Below are 21,324 nucleotides of genomic sequence, written 5' to 3'. Positions count from 1 at the left end.
AAAGTCACTGAGCCCTTCAGTAAGGCCATCCTACTGCCAATGTCTATGGAGATTGCATGTCCGTGTGCTCAATTGTATACAACTTTCAGCAATGGGTCGGGCTGAAACGGCCGAATCCACTAATTTGAAGGGGTGTCCACATACTTTTGTATATATGGTGTAGTTCTGAGCATGAGGGGAGTAACTCAATGAAGATTCCGAACATGGTTTAGAGGCTTTGAGAAGGAAGTGGAGCATACCTGCTGTGGAAGACCAGGCGACTTCAGCTTCAAGGAAAATAACAGGAGATTACAGCAGGAAGCACATTGTGAAGCAAAGTGTAAGATGGAGAAAAGAGAGATCGTTTGTGTTTTTGTAAAAATCCTTCTCCCATAGATTTGAAGGGGCTTTGGGGGCCTTTTCGTTACGTGTCACCCGATATGTCATTTGTGCAACATAATGTTCCTGGGCCGAAATAAATGTATTTTCTTGTCCGGTCGGTCGATGCATCAATAAAGTGCTCTTGTAAGTGATTTCGCCCGAGGTAAAGTAAAACACTCTGTCAGCTTCTGTGCCAGACTAGTTGGTTCAGTGGTTTAAAGGCCTTGTGTGGGTGGGGTGGCCTGGGGGTGGGCATTGTGAGGCCCTGAACACCTGCTGTTTGGATTGCCATCTTATCCCTCACACAAATGAAAACATACAATGGGCAGCAGGGTGCACAAAAGCCGCTTGTCGACTGCTGACCCCTACCAGATCACAGCGTTCTAAAAGCCTGTTTAATTGACTTCTTTGAGTAGCGATGCCTGATTATATTCCCTGGTGAAACATGTTTTCCACGATGTAACAGTTACTGGGAACAGTGAAGGATAGAGATAAGAGAGGAGAGATTGTAGTGCGAGGGAGGATGAACCCTGGGTTAGAGAAGGGGAGCGAGATACTGCTGTGTGGGACCGAGAGGCAGGGCGAGAGAGAGAGGGTGAGTGAGTGAGGGACAGAGAGTTGAGGGTCAGAATGAGAAGTTGAAAGAGTGAGAGTAAGGGACAGGAGGGCGATAGAAAAAGTAGCGAGAGTGAGAGATGGAACAGAGAGCGTGTGAGAGAGCAGAGAGAGGGGGAGAGTGAAGAGCAGAGAGGAGAGCAGAGAGAGGGTGAGAGAAGAGCAGGGAGAGTGTGAGAGAGAAGAGCAGAGAGAGGGTGAGAGAGAAAAGCAGAGAGAGGGTGAGAGAGAAGAGTAGAGGGTAAGAGTGAGGAATGGGAGGGTGACTTCACCAGCAGTCAGGCCCCTGTCCTCTAAGGCCACAATATGGCTCCCATTAGAGCTCTTTATGTGCAGAGCTGGGGAAGTCTTTTGAAATCCAATATGCCTTTAAATCAGATTTATAAATGTTTATTTATATTATGAGAAACATACACTGAGCCCCACGTCAGGAGACCTGTGTGTGTGTGTGTGTGTGTGTGTGTGTGTGTGTGCGTGTTAGCGATGGGATAGAAGAGCGAAACAGTTACATATCGCAATATTCTTTTTGGAAAATATATCGATATTTGACTTCAAATATTGATTTAGAAAATGTTTTAAATAGTACTGTAGGTAGCGTTACCTAGCGCTAGTCAGGTGTACCTGCGGCAAAACACTTTAATCGTATAGCTTGTTCTCCATCTTCTTTTTAAGTAGTGAGCCAACATATTTCCCTGACTGATCAAAACTAATTTCCTCACGCTCTCTCTTGTCTCTCTGCAGTAGACATATAGTGAGCAATATGTTTGGAACATCAAATCACAATAAAATCGCAGTATGAATTTGCAATACATATAGTAGAATCGTGAGAATCGCGAGAATCGCAGCACATATCGTATCGGCATCTAAGTATCGTGATAATATCGTATTGTGAGGTTCCTGGCCATTTCCAGCCCTATTGTGTGCGTGTGAGAGTGTGCGTGTGTTTCTGTGTGCTTACGTGTGCTTATGAAAGAGTGTGTGTGTGTATTTAATGTGTGTGTTTTTTCTTCCCTAATTCTTCCTTTGTGTTGTACATTCTGAGAAGTAGTTCAATCGGAGTAACAGTCTGCAAGCAAGATAAGCTTTTGGCTCCAGAGAGAAAAATGTATCAAATCAGGAGTAACGTCAATGTATATTTCGAGGCCTTTGTCATTCTCCAGTCTTGTCCTACCTTCATGCTGTCAGTATGGACTGTATACAATACACACTGACATAGTTACAGGCAGGCCTATGATCCCCACGCAATGGTATGTGGATTTCCATGAGTGAGCAAACACACACACACACACACACACACACACACACACACACACACACACACACACACACACACACACACACACACACACACACACACACACACACACACACACAGGTGAGCACTCTAGCATCTTACCTGTTGGCCCCAGTGTGATATGAGCAGAGTGTGGGGCCACTAAGAGAGTCCTGGATGGCTCCTCTTTGCCCAGTAAGGAAGTCAGGTACAAAGTCTCTGGGATGAAAGGATTTGGCCCCCGGTGTCTTAGGTAGGGGCCACAAGGCAGAGAGAGACTGAAGAGAAGGTGCTCTTCTCCACACCTCAGGGGCAATCTTCCACAGCGTGAAGGACACCCAGCACACCACCTCACAGCCCCGCCATTATCTCCACAGAGCAGAGCAGTGTGCTGCTTGGGCTGCGGCCAGGGAACCTCTGCATTACCATCCCATGTTCACCAGCGTGGATAGAGAACTGATAGACTGACCCTGATTATGATGATGTGTGATTATCGTTCTAACATCTCTCTCTCTCTCCTTTCAGGGACTTGGACAGGAATAACATCACCAGGATCACTAAAGTTGACTTTTCTGGCATCAAGAACCTGCGAGTTCTGTAAGCATTCTCTCCGTCCTTCACAAATAAGCATGATAATAAGACCAAATTTGATATAACGTTGATATACACTGAGGGTTAAAAGCATGAATAACACCTTCCTAATATTGAGATGCACCGCCCACCCCCCAATGTTGACTCCAATGCATCCCACAGTTGTGAAGTTGACTGGATGTCCTTTAGGTGGTGGACCATTCTTGATACACACGGGAAACTGAGGGTGAAAAACCTATTACCATGCCCCGTTCAAAGGCACTTCATTTGTCTTGCCCATTCACCGTCTGAATGACGCTCAATCCATGTCTCAATTGTCTCAAGGTTTAAAAATCCGTCTCAATTGTCTCAAGGTTTAAAAATCCATGTCTCAATTGTCTCAAGGTTTAAAAATCCATGTCTCAATTGTCTCAAGGTTTAAAAATCCATGTCTCAATTGTCTCAAGGTTTAAAAATCCATGTCTCAATTGTCTCAAGGTTTAAAAATCCATGTCCCAATTGTCTCAAGGTTTAAAAATACATGTCTCAATTGTCTCAAGGTTTAAAAATACATGTCTCAATTGTCTCAAGGTTTAAAAATCCGTCTCAATTGTCTCAAGGTTTAAAAATCCGTCTCAATTGTCTCAAGGTTTAAAAATCCATGTCCCAATTGTCTCAAGGTTTAAAAATCCATGTCTCAATTGTCTCAAGGTTTAAAAATCCATGTCTCAATTGTCTCAAGGTTTACAAATCCATGTCTCAATTGTCTCAAGGTTTAAAAATCCATGTCTCAATTGTCTCACTGCATAAAAATCCTAACTAAATTTGGACTTACCCAGGTTGCTTTGTTTAATGCATTTGTGTCATTAAGGGAGAAACATTGGTTATAGTCATTAGGAAAGAAACAGGTTATAGTGATTAAGTAAGTCATTTTGAATTTACTATGTTTATGTTTAACCTATAAGTAGCTGTCTAAAATCCCACGATTACGAGCCATTGGAAATAACTAAGCAAATGGAAATGTGGAATCATGGGAGCAAAATGTCATAATTGCACAATATTTACAAGGTTAAAAAGCATAGCGTTGGTATGTTTTACCTGGCTAATGACATGCAGTAAAAACCCAACTGTAGTATAACTTCCCTCCAACTCCTCTCACGGCTATATCACAATGGTGATACACAAAGGAAAGTATTTGACACGCATCGGTTTGGAGTTGCACCGATTGACTCGACGGGCTCCTTCCTCCCCTCTCTTGCCCGAAGTTAGAGCTTGAGCACGTGTGACCGCGTGCTGAGCTAATGACTGTAATCTAACGACGTCTTGGTGCTGTTTACCTCCTGAACAAGGGCGTGTAAAAAGATGGCGTGGAGACAGAAATAACCGGCAATCGAAAGTGCCCAAGGAGTGGTAATAAGCAGGGTCTGTCCTGCAGTACAGTCAGCTGGGTTGGCTACCTTTTTTTATGTGGTTTATGATTAACAGCAGTCAGCCAGTGACATTTCCCTACTCCAAACCATGTGGATGTAGAAGTCTTGGGAACGACATCTGAGTACACACACACACACACACACACACACACACACACACACACACACACACACACACACACACACACACACACACACACACACACACACACACACACACACACACACACACACACACACACACACTCTTACTTAAGGGATTCCCTTGGTTCCTTTGTTTTGGGCTGATGAGCACATGACTGTAGGTCCTTTTTCTCTGCTGGCTTGCCCCTCATGATAGTGTAGTTGCTGGCCTATGTCCCATATGGATAATGGACCACATAAACTATATGAAAACAATACTATTATACTACACGATACACACAACCCCATCTGAACCCCATCTGGTGGGTTCAGAGAATATTTACTTAAATGTCGATAGATAAACCAGCGAGAGTTTGATCCCTCGTTTGTGGGAACCGGATTTATATATCAGATCATCATCCAAGGTATAGGATTCGTCTTTTATCAACCAAATAAGGCAATTATTTTGGGCTAAACATTTTGGTCTTTGCCTAACTAGCTCCATCTGAGACCAATCCACGGGTATTAGAGCTGCTGGCTTTTGGCTAGGCCAATGGGTTAGTCTGGAAACCTGCGGTATTCTTCACAAATTGCCTCTGAATATTTCTCTTATGATGAGGCCAACTGTGTCATCTCCCCCTGACAAACGGATATGACAAAAACATGTATTAATAGCAGTAAAGCAGTCACATGTATAAACATTTGCTTAAAAGACAATTTATAACCCGAGAGCCTCCTGCCAAAAGACCGGAATTCCACATGAGAAGGGTAGAATGTTTTCTGTCTCGCGTTTCCACTTTCTGCTTATGGCCTTGGTTGTATCAAGCCGCCATGAGTATCAGTCACTCTGCGATTCATGTGCTTCTCATATATGTCACTCCAAATTGGCCCTAATATCCAGAGACACAAATATAAACAGCATATCCATGGAGATGGAGATGTTCTGCCTTTGTAAGGCATCTGGAAAACCTTAGGGATCCTGAAACATGACATGATGTTCCCAGAGCAGAGGGTAGACACTCGACAGGCTAAAGTAAGGAATACCCATTTAGACCTCAAAGGAAAACCCTGCAGTTATAGTACATGGTCTTGTTTCTAAAAGGAGTACATTGTATTGCTTTGAAAAGGAGTACATGGTCTCGCTTCGAAAAGGAGTACATGGTCTCGCTTCGAAAAGGAGTACATGGTCTTGCTTCGAAAAGGAGTACATGGTCTTGCTTCTAAAAGGAGTACACTGTGTTGCTTTGAAAAGGAGTACATGGTCTTGCTTCTAAAAGGAGTACATGGTCTTGCTTCTAAAAGGAGTACACGGTGTTGCTTTGAAAGGTGTACATGGTCTTGCTTCTAAAAGGAGTACATGGTCTTGCTTCTAAAAGGAGTACACGGTGTTGCTTTGAAAGGTGTACATGGTCTTGCTTCTAAAAGGAGTACATGGTCTTGCTTCTAAAAGGAGTACACGGTGTTGCTTTGAAAAGGTGTACATGGTCTTGCTTCTAAAAGGAGTACATGGTCTTGCTTCTAAAAGGAGTACACGGTGTTGCTTTGAAAAGGAGTACATGGTCTTGCTTCTAAAAGGAGTTCTGTAGCTTTACCCAATGTGTTTAACCCATGATTTATAATGTTGTCTCCCTCTTTTCTGTCAGGCACCTAGAGGACAACCAGATCACAGTGATTGAGAGGGGGGCGTTCCAGGACCTCAAACAGCTAGAGAGACTGTAAGTATCCCTAGACGACCTCACTTCCTTACCCAGCAGCCACTGCAGCAGACTGACACCCTCCAGAAACTTTTCACCCCTAATACCACGTTTGGGTATTTACACTGTTTCTGTGTGCTTAAGTGTGCGTGTTTGTTTGTCTGTGTGCGTTGCGTGCGTGTGTGTGTGTGTACCATATATGCACTCTCAGAAGCACTCAAAAAGGCATATTTAGGTAAGGATGATATAGATTACCTGCATTTAAAAGTCAAGGTGGGTGACTCTCTCACCTGCTCCTCGACACAGTTGAAGCATACCTCCACATCACTCCTGAGTGCGAACATTAACACTCTGACGTGAAACTGACTACTCAGTCAAAACAACATGGAGGGAACTGCTTCTGATGTCCAAGTCAATAACCTAGACATTTGGCTTACTGATCTTGTCTGTGTCATTGGGTTTGTTTCGGTCTGGAAGTAGCTGGCTCACCACACACTGGTAACTAAACCAAACCCATCCATGCCAGGCTTGCCAGCCATGACGATGGTCCAAGTCCGCCTGTCGAATGTGCATCAGTACCTGGGCAGACCATCTCCCAGATCTCCCAGCCAAGTCCCCTTTCTGTCACAGCCTCTTCCTATCCTGCCCGGAACTCACTCTGCCTGGATGTTATTCTGCCGGCCCATCCGCTTTTCACACCGCTCTGGAATTTTGCAGTATTCTGGCATTCCTGCCCCCGTCATCCCCTTCTGACCCTGGTACGGGTCTGGATACGGCTGGGAAGGAACCAGGGTCTGAGTGAAGGGTCCTATGTCCGCAGACTACGCACTGACACTCCTGCCCTGTTGACTGGAGCCCATGTGTGACTTGGGCGGTCAGGGTGCTGTTTGTATGGCACGGGCGCGCGCAGTGCACACATAGACCTCTCGCTTTATGACCCTGGCTCTGGGACAGGTGGGCGTTAGTACCGCGGTGTAACGTGACAGGGACCACACTGACAGAGATCGTAGACAGGGCCATGGGAAAACATATCTCCAGTCATGTTGTCTCTGTCTCTCTCTGAGGGAAATGTATGTCAGTAGAGTAAAGTAATGGGGTGAGGGAGTTGACCTTTGCTGAAATGGAGCTAAGGAATCCGCGGAGGAAAGTATCAAAACAGATCTGACTTACTTCGATTAGATCAAAGTCAGTGCTGTCAAGTGGTACATCAAATGTGTCTTATAGGAGTATTCCAGGCTTGACAACATATGTGACAGTTGATCTTCTCCCTAATGTTGTGTTCCTCATTGAGGTCAGGTCAGAGATTGAGGCCTTTGCTTTGAGCTATTATGATTTGTGGCGTAACAGCATGGAAAGTAGATATACTAGCTGGCTAGGTGTTAGGTAAGCCTTTAGTCTCTCCATCCGGCTGTGCAGGCCAGGGATGGATGAGGACAGAGGGAGACAGAGGGAGAGTGATCAAGCTATGAGGGCTTCTTTCATGACATCCTGAGAACCTCCCCCGTCTTCCTCCACATACCTCAGCTGTGCCCTGTGACCCCCTGTCTCAGAGAAAGGCTTTGGTGCCATGATAAGGCCTAGCATCCGGAACCCCATCCCCCGCCCATGTTAGCCTGTAGAGGCTCACCACAGTGATAATGGCCTTTAAAGGCTTCAGATGACTTCAGAGCCTGATAACCTATGCCCATCTTCATAGGAAGTCACCCGCTTTAGCCCATCTGTGAACTCTTGACCCGGGGCGCTGCCATTGGCTTATCCCAGTCTTCCTGTTCCGCGAAAAAAGGGTCATCCCCCTTCGGAGGTTCTAATCTGATTGATTGATTGGAGCGTCTGTGTGTCGTTTACATTTCGCCGGCCTTCTCATCGATCTCTGTTCCCTGCTGTACCACAACACTATGGTGCTTGATGTTGCAGTATGTTTCAGCCCTCAAATGTTCCCTAAGTCTGTCTCTCTGTGTCTCTCTCGCACTACACTACACACCAACACAGCCCAAACTGTACTCTATTCATTTCACATAGTTAAATGTCTGAATGCCTCATCAAACAGCGCTTATTTGACCAGACTGATGCTTTCGCCCTTCCCTTGCGCTCTCTCTCCTCTCCCCCTCTCTCTCCCTCTCTCTCTCTCTCTCTCTCTCCCCTCTCTCTCCTCTCCTCTCTCTCCTCTCCCTCTCTCTCTCTCTCTCTCTCTCTCTCTCCTCTCCTCTCTCTCTCTCTCTCCCCTCTCTCTCCTCTCCCCCCTCTCTCTCTCTCTCCTCTCCCCTCTCTCCTATCCCCCCCTCTCTCTCCTCTCCCCTCTCTCTCCTATCCCCCTCTCTCTCCCTCTCTCTCTCTCCTCTCCCCTCTCTCTCCTATCCCCCTCTCTCTCTCCTCTCCCCTCTCTCTCCTATCCCCCTCTCTCTCTCCTCTCCCCTCTCTCTCCTATCCCCCTCTCTCTCCCTCTCTCTCTCTCCAGGCGTCTGAACCGGAACAAGCTGCAGGTTCTCCCAGAGCTGCTGTTCCAGTCCACACCCAAGCTTGGCCGCCTGTAAGTCACAACGCTACTTCTCTTTTGATATCTGACCGCCGGCAAACAAAGTCAACTTCCCCACTGTTTTAATTTCAATCATTGTCTCGGATGGGGGTTTCCGCTCAAATGTTTAGCTTCCCATACAGTTTGAAGAGGAGAGGAGGTTTGCGGTCAGTGCAGGGACAGTCACCGTGTTATTCTTCTTTAACCCCCCCAGATGTTGGGCTTTTATTTGGGTTGTGGATCCCTGCTCGGTGTAAGGTGACACAGCCCGGCTCTGTACTCCTGTGCTTGAGGTGAAGGTGTGCTAGGGGGAATGTTTTCCTGGGACCGGAGGGGGTAACTGCAGAATTTTTATTCCCGAATATCCATTTCGCCGAGCCCTTTGAATGCATGGCCTGGTCACACCGCAGCCGTTAGCTTTGCTGTCAGGGAGGACTAGAGCCGGTCCTCAGAGAAACACTCGTACTCAGGTTCGCCCTGTGTGGAACCGACAACCGGCCCTGAACTTTACTAGTGTTTACTTTGGGGCAGCGTTGGGGCTCTATTAACTTGGGTTTAGTGTATTTTTTTTTTGTTCTACTGTGAAATGTTTCCATTAGGAAAACAGAGAGATTGGAACTGCCAAATAATATGTTAATCTCTTTCAAAATTGTCTTTGTTCCCTTCATTGTTTTGGAGATTACCCCAGAGATGAATTCACAGCCTATTTGTTCACACTGTGCGGCTCCATGTGGCGGTGATGACTTGATCCGCGTTTGACGACAGCAGACATGGCTCTGTTTAAAGAAACGAGACTCTCCGCTGCCAATTCAACAGCAGTTTGTGTTTCTCCTCTGGGCTATCGATGCTGTCTCAGAAACACTTGTTAAGAGTGACAGTTTCATTTCCTCTCCTCCCTATGCTCCTCCACCATAAAAGCATTATTGGCAATGAATTTAGGATTTTTTTATTTATTTATTTATCAGAGGTTAATAAGGCATTCTTTACAATCCCAGACAGTTTCTAAGGAGTGAAAAGAATGGACAAAGTGAATACTGTAAATCTCTCTGTTCTTATCCTTTTCCCATCAGCAAATTTAAATGATAGTGTCTGAAGTTTCCCCCAAAGTTGGTTTGCGTTCTTTATCCGGTGACGTTTTGCTATGGCTAAACTATCCTGTAACGAAGGCTCTCCTAATCTGGTCGGAGAGAGAGGTGGTTTACGAGGGGTTCATAACCTCTCCCTGTCATACTTGGTTATTATCTGTTATGGTAGTGTGATATGAATTGCCTAACCCCTAACCCTGGTATTAAAGACCCTGCTCGGGCCGGCCAGGCTGAGGCAGCTGTAGAAAGCATACGCAGCGCATCACAGTCCAACAGGTTTATTTGATGTGAGTCTTGCCCTCGCCCTTCGCACTAGCCAGCGTTCCAGGAAACATTCTGCTGCATTGGGTCAGGTTAGAGAAAGGTAATGGTTGCATCCATTAACTTAGCTGCAAGAGTCAAGACCGAGGGAGAGGAAGTGAAAAGAAACTAAACATGGTCTGTCCCGTCGGTCCGGGGGACTTTGATGTGAATGTGCCATCATGCATGTGCCACATGCATGTGCCACAAATGCATAATAGATGAGCTGGAGACAGGGGTGACCGATCAAACTGCCTCACAGCTACATTCACAGGCAGGCTCAGGTATTGGCTGATGGGGCCATGGACAGTGAGGGTTGTGGTGGTGGTGGTGGGGTAGGAGAGCTGGAGCCTGGTGCCCCAGAGTTGGTGGAGGTTAGGGTTGGGGGAGGGAGGCTAGCCTGGGCCTGGCCTGGGTCGGTGGGATGGATCATGGATCATGGATGATCATGATGGAGCCACTGGGCTGCTGGCTGGGGCGTTTGTGGTCAGCGCTCCCTGTGCAGGCCCACTCTACTTGGAAGGAATGCGGTTAGAGTTACAGGGCTGAGAATGCAGCTCCGTTCTGCAGAGCACTGTCTGTGTGGGCCAAGGAAGCAGGGGCTCTCTCTCTCTCTCTCTCTCTCTCTCTCTCTCTCTCTCTCTCTCTCTCTCTCTCTCTCTCTCTCTCTCTCTCTCTGCAAGGATAGCTCTCTATCTAGCAGGGGATTTCTCTCCCTCTCTTTCTATTTCTCTCTCTGCTCTATATCTCTATCCTCCTCCTCCTATTCACTGACTGCCCCTCTAGACGTCTTCAACCTGATGGCTAATGGAAAGCAAATGAAGAATTAGAGGGAGGCCATGAAGATGCCTGCTCCTGTTTATTAATGGTGACTGGGATGAGGCCCCCCGTATTAACACTCCACTTCCTCCTGACTGGCTGGTCGGTCGTCAGGCCCCCATGTTGTGGTGTTTGAACGCAGGATATTTCAGCCAGCAATACCCATGGGACTCAACCACTCCCTGCCAAAGGCTTTCTCAGGTTGTATGTGATTGGTGCGCATGGAGGGCGTAATGCACAATGTTTTCTTATCCCCCACCCCTCTAGTCAATTGAGAGTCCTCCCTTCAATCTTGGTGAGCAATTATCCATTGGTGAATAGAGTAGTGAGCCTGTCTGAATGCTATGGCCAGCAGTGTAGTGGTGGTAACTCACTGTGATTGATTCTGCCAGAAGAAGAAGTAGTTGGATGCCTGCTCGGTGCTAGAGTCTGGGCATGGGCCAGCTACATCCCCACTCCATACTCCCAACCACCCCCCTCTCCCCCCCAGCCCTTTCCGAACTCTGCTATCATTTGCCCACAGTTTGTTATCGTGTCAGGAATCGTTCTGCTGTTTTCCCATCACTTTGGCTCCAGTTCCAGTTTGTTTGGTTTTCACGGGACTCCATATTTGCTAGAAACAAATAACTCTCCCGCACATTTCGTTTCTCACGCCTGTTGGACGAGGACTGATTTAGCGAACACACAGAAGCAGCAGATTGAGCTTTTTCCTAGTCTTCTTCTCTTCGTTAAAGCACGGTGCTTTAAACCAAGGCCTGCAGAACAGACATGCATGTAGGCTACTGTAGCTCCCCGTATCAGCGTTTCTCTTTAAAGCTCTTAAGCTGGCAAACAGGCTGTGTGGCTGTGTACTACCTGACCACAATGCTCCTCCTGCCTCCGATATCTGCCTAATAATTCAATACGTCCCGAATGCATAAACCATGGAGCCCTGGCACGCAGCTCAGCCATTGGGCCCTCTGATTGTTTTCAGAGAAATGAAGCTCTCCCAGAATGCAAGCCAAATGTCTTCCAAAATAGGGCTGCACTCAGCCAGTTTCTGGAGGCCCAGACAGCTTTGTGATTTACTCCAAAGACATATTTAGATAAATACAAGCTACAAAGACATTGGAGCTCTGCTTCTGAGCCAATGAGAACCGGACGGGGCACAGCTTGTTGGTAGATACAAAACGTTTTGTTTTGTTTAGTTTAGTTTATTAGGATCTCCATTAGCTACTACACATGCAGCAGCTACTCTTCCTGGGGTCCACATAAAACATACAAATAACATGACAAAGTACAGAACAGTTATAGCCAAGAACAACATAAGATATTTTTTACTTTGAATTTAATGTAATAATAATAAAAATGACTTATATATTGGAAAGAGACAACAAAACTACTATTTACACACTTTTCATATACACAGTGCCTTCAGAAAGTATTCAGGCACCTTGACTTTTTCCAGCCTTGTTCCAAAAAAGTATTAAATTGGTTTACTAATCACTCTACACACAATGGCCCATAAAGACATTTTTGAAAATGTATTTTTTTTTAAAAAGTCATTAATAAACATGTTTCATTTCCATGTGTACTAGGAAGCTAAAAGTGCCCCAGGCCTTGAAAAATAAACAATTCAACTGATGGAAAGTATGAGGGGGATATCGGTGAACAAATGCCTCGGTCAAGGCTATGAGAGTGCAATGAGTGGAGCTTGCTCAGGTGGTCAAAAGCGCTTATCAATCCGAGAGCCGAATACTTCCTGAGGTAGTTCTTTATAAGTTTTAGTCTAGAAAACCATCTCTCCGCAGAAGCGACAGGTACACGGATGGTAAAAAAAACAGCTTGGTTGCCCTAGCAACATCCGGGAAGCTGGGCAGAAGGGAGGGGTGCTTCATATAGAGCAGTTCTGTGACATCCTTACTTGAGCCTTTCGTTGTCTTTAATTGCCGGCATCAACACGTTACAGAAAGATATGAACTGTACAGGAAGCTCTGGGGACAGGCCGTCGATATACTGAACAGCTAATAAATTGGCAGATGCAAACAGATGATCATCTTTAGCGGGCAACAGTTTTTGAGGTTTTGAACAAACAAAAAAAGAGGTTTACGATTTCCTTCATGCTGGTGAACTGGCTTTTGAGTTGTTTGGTTGCAGTATGAACAGTCCCTGGTCTCTGGTATATCTTCCCTAAGTGTATATCATTCCCACGCTAAGTTTAAATTGTGTGCATCGCAATGGACATATAATTCACAACGTCTCAGGAAAGACTGTCTGGGTTGGCAATACTCAGTATAGGAAACAGTTGGGCCTGCAACCTGGACCTACAGGCCGTGGTGAATACATTTACACACAATAAAGGAGGACTCCAAGAGACCAGGGGAGTCTCTCTAGTTGGATTTCATTTCATTGACCTTGAATATCGCAGGCCATTTGTGTAGGCTATCAGCCAGACAAAACCCGCGGAGCTCAACAATAAATAGTGGCTGAATTTATCCTCAAGCTGACTACTTTTCCCCCTCATTGTTAGGCTATTTGATGTGTCATTTGTATAAACAGTTTATAAATGGCAGCTAAATCTGGTATATAGCTATAGATAGTACACTGCATAATGAAACAATCCCTAGTAAGCTAGTGTTTTGAGGGTGGACTGTAATAATTGGCATTAATAGAATGGTTTTATGCACAAAAAATGTCTATCCAAGCTCGGAGAGAGCGCTACGACGGCTCATGTCATGCAGGTTCAGGCGGCCTATATAGGGCCGTTGCATAATCAACTAAATCTATTGGTAGCTGATTAGTATGTTGTTGCATCAGAAATACATTTTACAATTTGCCATGTCTGAATTTCCTTTCTTTAATTACTGAACAAGTAATTACATTATTGTCACCAGCCAGCAGCCTAATAATGGCTGCTTTGTGACACCGTGCACAGCATGTGTCAAATTCATTCCACGGAGGGCTGAGTGTCTGCAGGTTTTCACTCATCTCTTGTACTTGATTGATGAATTAAGGTCATTAATTAGTAAAGAACTCTCCTTACCTGGTTGTCTAGGTCTTATTTGAAAGGGAAAAATCCAAAACCTGCAGACACTAGGCCCTCCATGGAGTCAGTTTGACACCCCTGGGGCACAGCTTTGTGAAGCGTTAGGCTTAACATGAGAAAATGACAACCAAATAGGCCTAGGCATAAACATTTATCAATTAGTTAAAACATTGCTGTACATGCCCTGGCACCACAGAAAGCCTACCATCGATTTGATAGGCATGCAGCTGTATAGACATGTTGCAATTCCAGCACCATGGACAGCGATTGGCAGTCTATACTTTGTGAGTGGCTGTCTGGCTGACACATTCAATTTTTATTTTATTTTAAGAGGGGTGGGGGGGGAGGGGGCAAACGCCGACCTTGCAGGGGGTCCAGAGAAACTGCGTTACACCAGTGCACCACACACATATTCTCCAGGTACTGAGAGTTTGCACTTGGTGGCCTATAGCAGCCCCCAAAAAGAAGAGGCTTCAGATGAGGCAGGTGAAGCTGTAACCACAGCACTTCTACTTCATTTGCCTCTCTGAGCTTTACAGAAATATGGCTCTGAATACAGAAACACCTCCCCTGTAGACATTCCTGTCTTTTCTATAGATGATATATCCTTGTATTCTTACTGCTCTATCATCAAAGGTGCTGTCTAAGAGAGCCTCAGAAATGACTAATATAATAATAATAATATTATCTAAGATGAGCAAATTACTAATCTCATGAACTTTGTTTCTGAGGCTACGTATATTTACATGAGTTAACTTTAACCCTTTATTGTGTCACTTATCGAAACGAGAACTCATAATGATAATTGGTTGCTTTTCCAAAAATGTATTTCTGCTAATAACAAAAATAATTCATGTATTTATTTTAGCAGATGATGTTCTTGTCTGGTTTATCTCTGCTGCAGCAGGTTGCTCTATTCTCCATTCCACTTCTGCATAGCTGTCTTGCTGGACTGTTGCAGGGGTTCGCTGTCCTGTCGGCATGGGAGGCAGTGACGTTTTGTTGTTGTGTTTTTGGTTAGTATGCAGTGTTCTGAGTGGGAGCTGTTGGCTTGGTGGGCGGTCCCACGGGACAAGATCAAACAGTGAAACTTAATATAGCCAATTATGCTCCAATGGGAGATCTGTCAATTACTGCTCTCTGTCTCTCGCTCTCTGCCACCCCCCTGCTGTTTCCAGTCCGAGACGATATGTCATTGCCAGTAGGTACTTAACCTTGTCAAGTATCTGGAAATTCGAAGCGCAATCTAGGCAGGTCGAACACCGACCCAAAGCAATTCCCACTGGGGGATGCTGCTTGCATGATCGTTTTTGTTTCTGCTGACAGAAGGAATGAATAAATGGCAGCGTGAAATCTGGCATCCCAACAGCTTTGTCTCACCTCAGCATTTATTGACCCTGCGAGGAGCGGAGGAAGGAATGTTTGCCGGGGAACTTTATTCGGAATGTGTTTGTGTGCACGCGCTCTGGCAGCCAACATGTCTTTAAGTTCCCGGCAGCAACACCTTACCACTCGAAAGTTACCAGCTAGAGGGTGAGAGGCTATGAAATGTTGTCGGGAGTTGGCTGTCTATTTTATAGAGCAAATAATGTATATGTATGTGGTGTGTACTAAAATAGCAAATAAACATGTGGTAGCAATTGAGTGTCCAAATAAAGGTGAGGAAACATGCAATAGGAGGTATATTTTAAACAGCATATTTTGTTACTGTTAATACCTTCCCTTGAGTTATTTAAGTTTTGTAAGCTACAGGCTATGGATGAGCTTTCTTAGCAGCCAACAGCACTCACACAATGTTTGTTTAATCACAATTAAGGTTTACATGTGAAGCGTAATTAAAAACAGCTGTGTCTTTGGAAACTTGGACCGGGAAGAACTGAGATATCCTCCGTGTCACGAGCAGAATAGAAAGGACCTTTTGTTGACTGCTTTTCTTACCGAGCAGAGGAAAAATAATCAACCCTGTTTTGAATTGTAGCTTTATTTTTCTTGAGGGGCTTTTAAAAGCTGGCTGCTCGGGTCTGGGTTTTTTAAGCACACAATTGTTATGTTTCCTCATAAGATATTCCAAGACAGATTGAAAAGATTAAGATATACAGTACAAAAGTATGTGGACACCTGCTCGTCGAACATCTCATTCCAAAATCATGGGCATTAATATGGAGTTGGTCCTTCCCTTTGCTGCTATAAAAGCCACCACTCTTCTGGGAAGGCTTTCCATTAGATGTTGGAACATTTCTGCGGGGACTTGCTTCCATTCAGCCACAAGCATTAGTGAGGTAGGGCACTGATGTTAGTTGATGAGGCCTGGCTCGCAGTCTGTGTTCTAATTCATCCCAAAGGTGTTCGATGGGGTTGAGGTCAGGGCTCTGTGCAGGCCAGTCAAGTTCTTTCACACCGATCTCGACAAACCATTTTCACTTTGTGCACGGGAGCATTGTCATGCTGAAACAAACAGGAAAGGGCCTTTCCCAGACTGTTGCCACAAAGTTAGAAGAATTGTCTAGAATGGCATTGTATGCTGTAGCGTTAAGATTTCACTTCAATGGAACTAAGGGGGCCAGCCTGAACCATGAAAAACAGCCCCAGACCATTATTCCTCATCCACCAAACTTTACAGTTGACACTATGCATTCGGGCAGGTAATGTTCTCCTGGCATCCGCCCAAACCCAGGTTCATCTGTCGGACTGCCAGATGGTGAAGCGTGATTCATCGGCTAGCTTTACACCACACCAGCTGACACTTGGCATTGTGAATGGTGATCTTAGGATTGTGTGCAGCTGCTCGGCCGTGAAAACCCATTTTATGAAGCTGCCGACTAACAGTTATTGTGCTGTTGTTGCTTCCAGAAGTCATTTGGAACTTGGTATTGAGTGTTGCAACCAAGGACAGACGATTTTAACGGACTATGTGCTTCAGCACTCGGCGGTCCCGTTCTGTGAGCTTGCGTGGTCTACCACTTCCGCAGCTGAGCCATTTTTGTTCCTAGACGTTTCCACTTCACAATAACAGCACCAGGGCAGCTCTAGCAGGGCAGAATAACAGCACCAGGGCAGCTCTAGCAGGGCAGAATAACAGCACCAGGGCAGCTCTAGCAGGGCAGAATAACAGCACCAGGGCAGCTCTAGCAGGGCAGAATAACAGCACCAGGGCAGCTCTAGCAGGGCAGAATAACAGCACCAGGGCAGCTCTAGCAGGGCAGAATAACAGCACCAGGGCAGCTCTAGCAGGGCAGAATAACAGCACCAGGGCAGCTCTAGCAGGGCAGAATAACAGCACCAGGGCAGCTCTAGCAGGGCAGAATAACAGCACCAGGGCAGCTCTAGCAGGGCAGAATAACAGCACCAGGGCAGCTCTAGCAGGGCAGAATAACAGCACCAGAAATTTGATGAACTGACTTGTTGGAAAGGTGGCATGCTATGACGGTGCAACGTTGAAAGTCACTGAGCTCTTCAGTACAGCCATTCTACTGACAATGTGTGTCTATGGAGATTTCATGGATGTTTGCTTAATTTTATACACATGTCAGCAACCGGGGTGGCGGAAATAGCCGAAACCACTCATTTGAAGGGGTGTCCACATACCTTTGCATATATGGTGTATATATAGTCATTCATATGTTGAGTATATAAATATATCAGGAAATATATTGCGATATATTGAGACACCACAGTATATGTACAGTATGCTGTTAAGATGACAGACAGTGGATCAGGAGAGGAATTTTGCGGCATTATTTACAGTTGGGATCGGATGGGACTGAGGCCCATATAAATCTCCCTGCATGGTGTGGGGCCTGCACAGCCACCCACTGCTGTATACTGCTGTTTCTGCTTCTGGGGACTCTGTTAGTTCTGCAGACAAGGAGCGTGCCGGCCCCCATGTGTGCTGCTGCTGGAAACTTTACTGCAATCCTGGAGCTGGCCTATGTCACACACACACACAGCCATTCTGAGAGGCACATACACTCCGTCTATAGGCATAGGCAGAGAGAGGGGGAGAGGTAGGGGAGAAGGGGGATTGTGAGGTCTCTTGGGTCACTAGCAGCTCCTAAAGCCTAGACTGGTGATTTATTTTGTTTTAGCAAAGTCTGATTGCTACAAATGAACCTCACAATCTTTATCGCTCTCGTAATTGCAGACACAGATGTCTTTGGTACACAATTACACAGACATACATACACAAAGACAGGCATGCATACTCTCTCTTACTTTCCTTCTCTCTCTCTCTCTCTCTCTCTCTCTCAACACACGCACGCACTCATGTTTGCACACACACACACACACACACACACACACACACACACACACACACACACACACACACACACACACACACACACACACACACACACACACACACACACACACACACACACACACACACACACACACACACACACACACACAACAGCTATGTAGTAGCATGAAGGAGATCTCTGATCTAATAGCTAGTGATTTTCCAGTCTGGGTGGAAACAGGCCATTTGCAGGGGTGGTTTCTCATCCGTGGGCCTCGGAGAGGAAAGGAGAGAGTGTGTGGAATGAGAGTCGTGTTTTACAGTGTGTGGGTCAGAGAGGATGGGTTTTACTGGATGTTTTTTCCTGGCCGTGAGGAGGGCTGCAGGCCCGTGAGGAGGACCGCCTGCCCTGAGGACCGCCTGCCCTGAGGACCGCCTTGCCCTGTCGACTGGCTGTCTGGCTCTGTGTAATCTACCCATGTCCGTGTTCAGGGGTAGTCCCTGTCTTCCCTGTCCCTTCTTCTCTCCCTCCTGTCCTGCACTCAGCCCTTACCTCTACTGACCCATTTCACTGAACCCACTGAACAACTTACTCTCAATGTCTCAGTAGCATTGCAGATTTTTACTGATAGGTACTGTAGGTAATACACATTTTAACTTATAGGTACTGGAGATAATACACATTTTACATTATACGTACAGTAGGTAATAGACATTGTAACTTATAGGTACTGTAGCTAATAAGGGCCATTTTTTTTACAATAACGAACATAACCCTAAGCACATGGTAGGGGAAAGGGTTAAATACTGGTAGGCCTACAGTGGGTTGCAGGAGTGACTGACTGTTTGACTATGGGCATAAAGGTTGTATAAGACGTCCATACTGTGTAAGTGCAGAGAAGGGGCTGTAATGTCTGGTGCTTAGGCTCCATTAAGGGATTATCTTCCATAGGGGAGGAGAAGGGCCGCACCGCCACCAAAACTACTCACACTTTCACTCAGACACGGGCTGTTTTTCTTACAGTAAAAACAGCACCGCTACCAAAATATACAGTCAGAAGAGCTGATTCAACCAAATGTTATCATCAAGGTCAAATTCCTGGATTTGATTCGTCGATGCTGCTGTCACGCTCTCCTGACGGTGATCCCAGTAATTTTTTTACGGGGATCACCAGGCTGTCAGTGGCTCTCCAGTGAGAGGTTATGAAGACTGCCTTCTTGGCAGACTGCCCCTCCCCCCCACACACACACCCCCATCAGATACAGTATCTTTCTGTCTGTCTTTCTGTCTCTCTCGCGGAACCAGGGATAGAGGGAAAGAGGCCTAATGCCCTACGTTGATTGAGGGTGCCTGTAATTTGGGAAATAGTTTGGGGCCATTATTCACCGGGGTGTTTATCACAGGTGGTTCCCATGACGACCAGCAGAGATAATAATTGGATTTAAATGGGCTGCACATGTTTCAAAAGGGCAGAACGAATGTAATACCCACTTCCACTCCCTTTCCTCTCTCTCTCTCTCTCTCTCTCTCTTTCTCTCTCTCTCTCTCGCACGCTCTCTTTTTCTCACTCTCTCTGTGTCCATCCTCAGTCAATTCCTCAGCTCATATATCTTATTTCCACCTATGGCAGGTGAACCTCAGTAGCTAAAGTCAACTGTTATGTTGTCCAACTGTTTCTGTACTGCCTATAGTCTTTAGCCGGAGTCCAGAGGCAATATCAGAGTCACACTGATCATCCAGTAGAGAGAGAGAGATAGGCACATGAATAGTGACTCCGGATTTAAACATGTTTTCAGTAAATACAGTGTGCATTTAAGCCAATTAAAAACAAGTTATATTTTTATACTCATATTCACTAAAGCTGTTGAGGAAGTGGGATCGGGCGGGGGGCATATGTTACGTCAGACATTCAAACAACCTTCAATTCCTCGCTTGGGACCCCTGTACACTTTGAGGCATTATGGGGGATTATGGGGGATTGTGTATGTAAAAATCTGAACGGCATAGACGAGGGCTTTAACTTTGTTTAGGCTGAGAATTCTTCCAAGGCTTAAGCTACGTGCTGCAAGACCTCCCTCGTCAACTGCGACGTTATGGGAACCATTGGCAGGAGGTGGGTTTGTTTTTCCAAGTGTGAACTAAGCACAGAGCTGAGCTGGAATGTGATTTTTGCTTATGCAATGTGCATCCAGGCACAGGGGAGAGAAAACAAACAAAGAAATATAACATCTCCGCCAACATCCTGCCTGCCTCTCTGCTTCTACTGGACTCCTCTCTGTTCCACTCCTCTTGCCGAGTGAGTCGATGCCCTTCACACGCGGTTGATAAAGAATTCTGACAACCAGCACATTTGCCGCGGGGTGCAATGTTTACCGGAACATCCGAATTTGCGTCGGACAAACAGGCCTGTCGGTTTTGTCAGCATCTTGGTACACGCATCAACGCTCACCCAGACAGAAATGTTTACTGGGCAGAAGTGTCAGCCGCTCGCTACGTTTTAGCCATCCTTCCTACGCCACAGGCCTCCTGTGGTCGGACTGGGAATCACTCTCGCCTCGAAACATCATCCCCGTTTAGGTTGGTTTTACGCTGGTTGGTTTGGGTGGCAAGAGTCGTGCAGTTGTCACCAGTCACCACAGCAAAGAGGTGATGATGATGGGGCCAGTGAGTCGGTGACCATGGTAAACAGTGTGTGTCTCAAATGGCACCCTAATCCCTATACAGTGCACTACTTTTGACCAGGGCCCTATTGGTGCCATTTGGGACAAAGTCCAGGTCACCTCAGAAGGGGACGAGCGGTGGCGGTGGCACCGTCATTAAAGAGGACTTGGTTTATTGGATGGAGACGGCATGCGGAGCCGGATGCCCTGGTCACTTTAACGAGAAAGCAGCAAGGCCTCAAGCCTCAGTGGGCTCAGCTCAGCTCATTCACGCTGCTCCACAGAGCTCTTGCTTTCATTACCAGGGGACAATTGTCAGTTAGCTAATTACAGCTGCCTTTTATGATCTAACGCCATGTGTATCCACCGCCATAGTGACTGTGTCCCGCAAGCGACAATGGGATGCTGCTGGAACTCATAGAGTTACTCGGAGAGGAATGAGTTGATTTATGTTCCACTGTGTTGTGTGTTTCTTTTATCGCCGCGTGAGAGTGTCTTTGAACAGTCAGCCTCCAGCCGTTCTAGTGTGTGTGTGTGTGTGTGTGTGTGTGTGTGTGTGTGTGTGTGTGTGTGTGTGCATTCATTGCAGATGCTGCGTCCTCCATGTTGTGAGTTGT

The 21,324-nt window shown here is 46.0% G+C and overlaps 1 protein-coding gene across 1 annotated transcript in view; it reads left to right on the top strand.

Annotated features, from left to right (window-relative positions):
* Positions 1–21,324, top strand: part of LOC118383088 (slit homolog 3 protein-like) — a 225,863-nt gene that overhangs the window by 13,717 nt on the left and 190,822 nt on the right. Inside the window, exons 2-4 of the mRNA XM_052507337.1 lie at positions 2,774–2,845; positions 6,015–6,086; positions 8,521–8,592. Coding sequence (XP_052363297.1) covers positions 2,774–2,845; positions 6,015–6,086; positions 8,521–8,592 — 216 coding nt within the window. The remainder of the gene's footprint in view (positions 1–2,773; positions 2,846–6,014; positions 6,087–8,520; positions 8,593–21,324) is intronic.

This window comes from Oncorhynchus keta, chromosome 4 (genome assembly GCF_023373465.1).
Source record: "Oncorhynchus keta strain PuntledgeMale-10-30-2019 chromosome 4, Oket_V2, whole genome shotgun sequence".
Classification (NCBI taxonomy): domain Eukaryota; kingdom Metazoa; phylum Chordata; class Actinopteri; order Salmoniformes; family Salmonidae; genus Oncorhynchus; species Oncorhynchus keta.
This window is presented reverse-complemented; position numbering and strand designations above follow the sequence as displayed.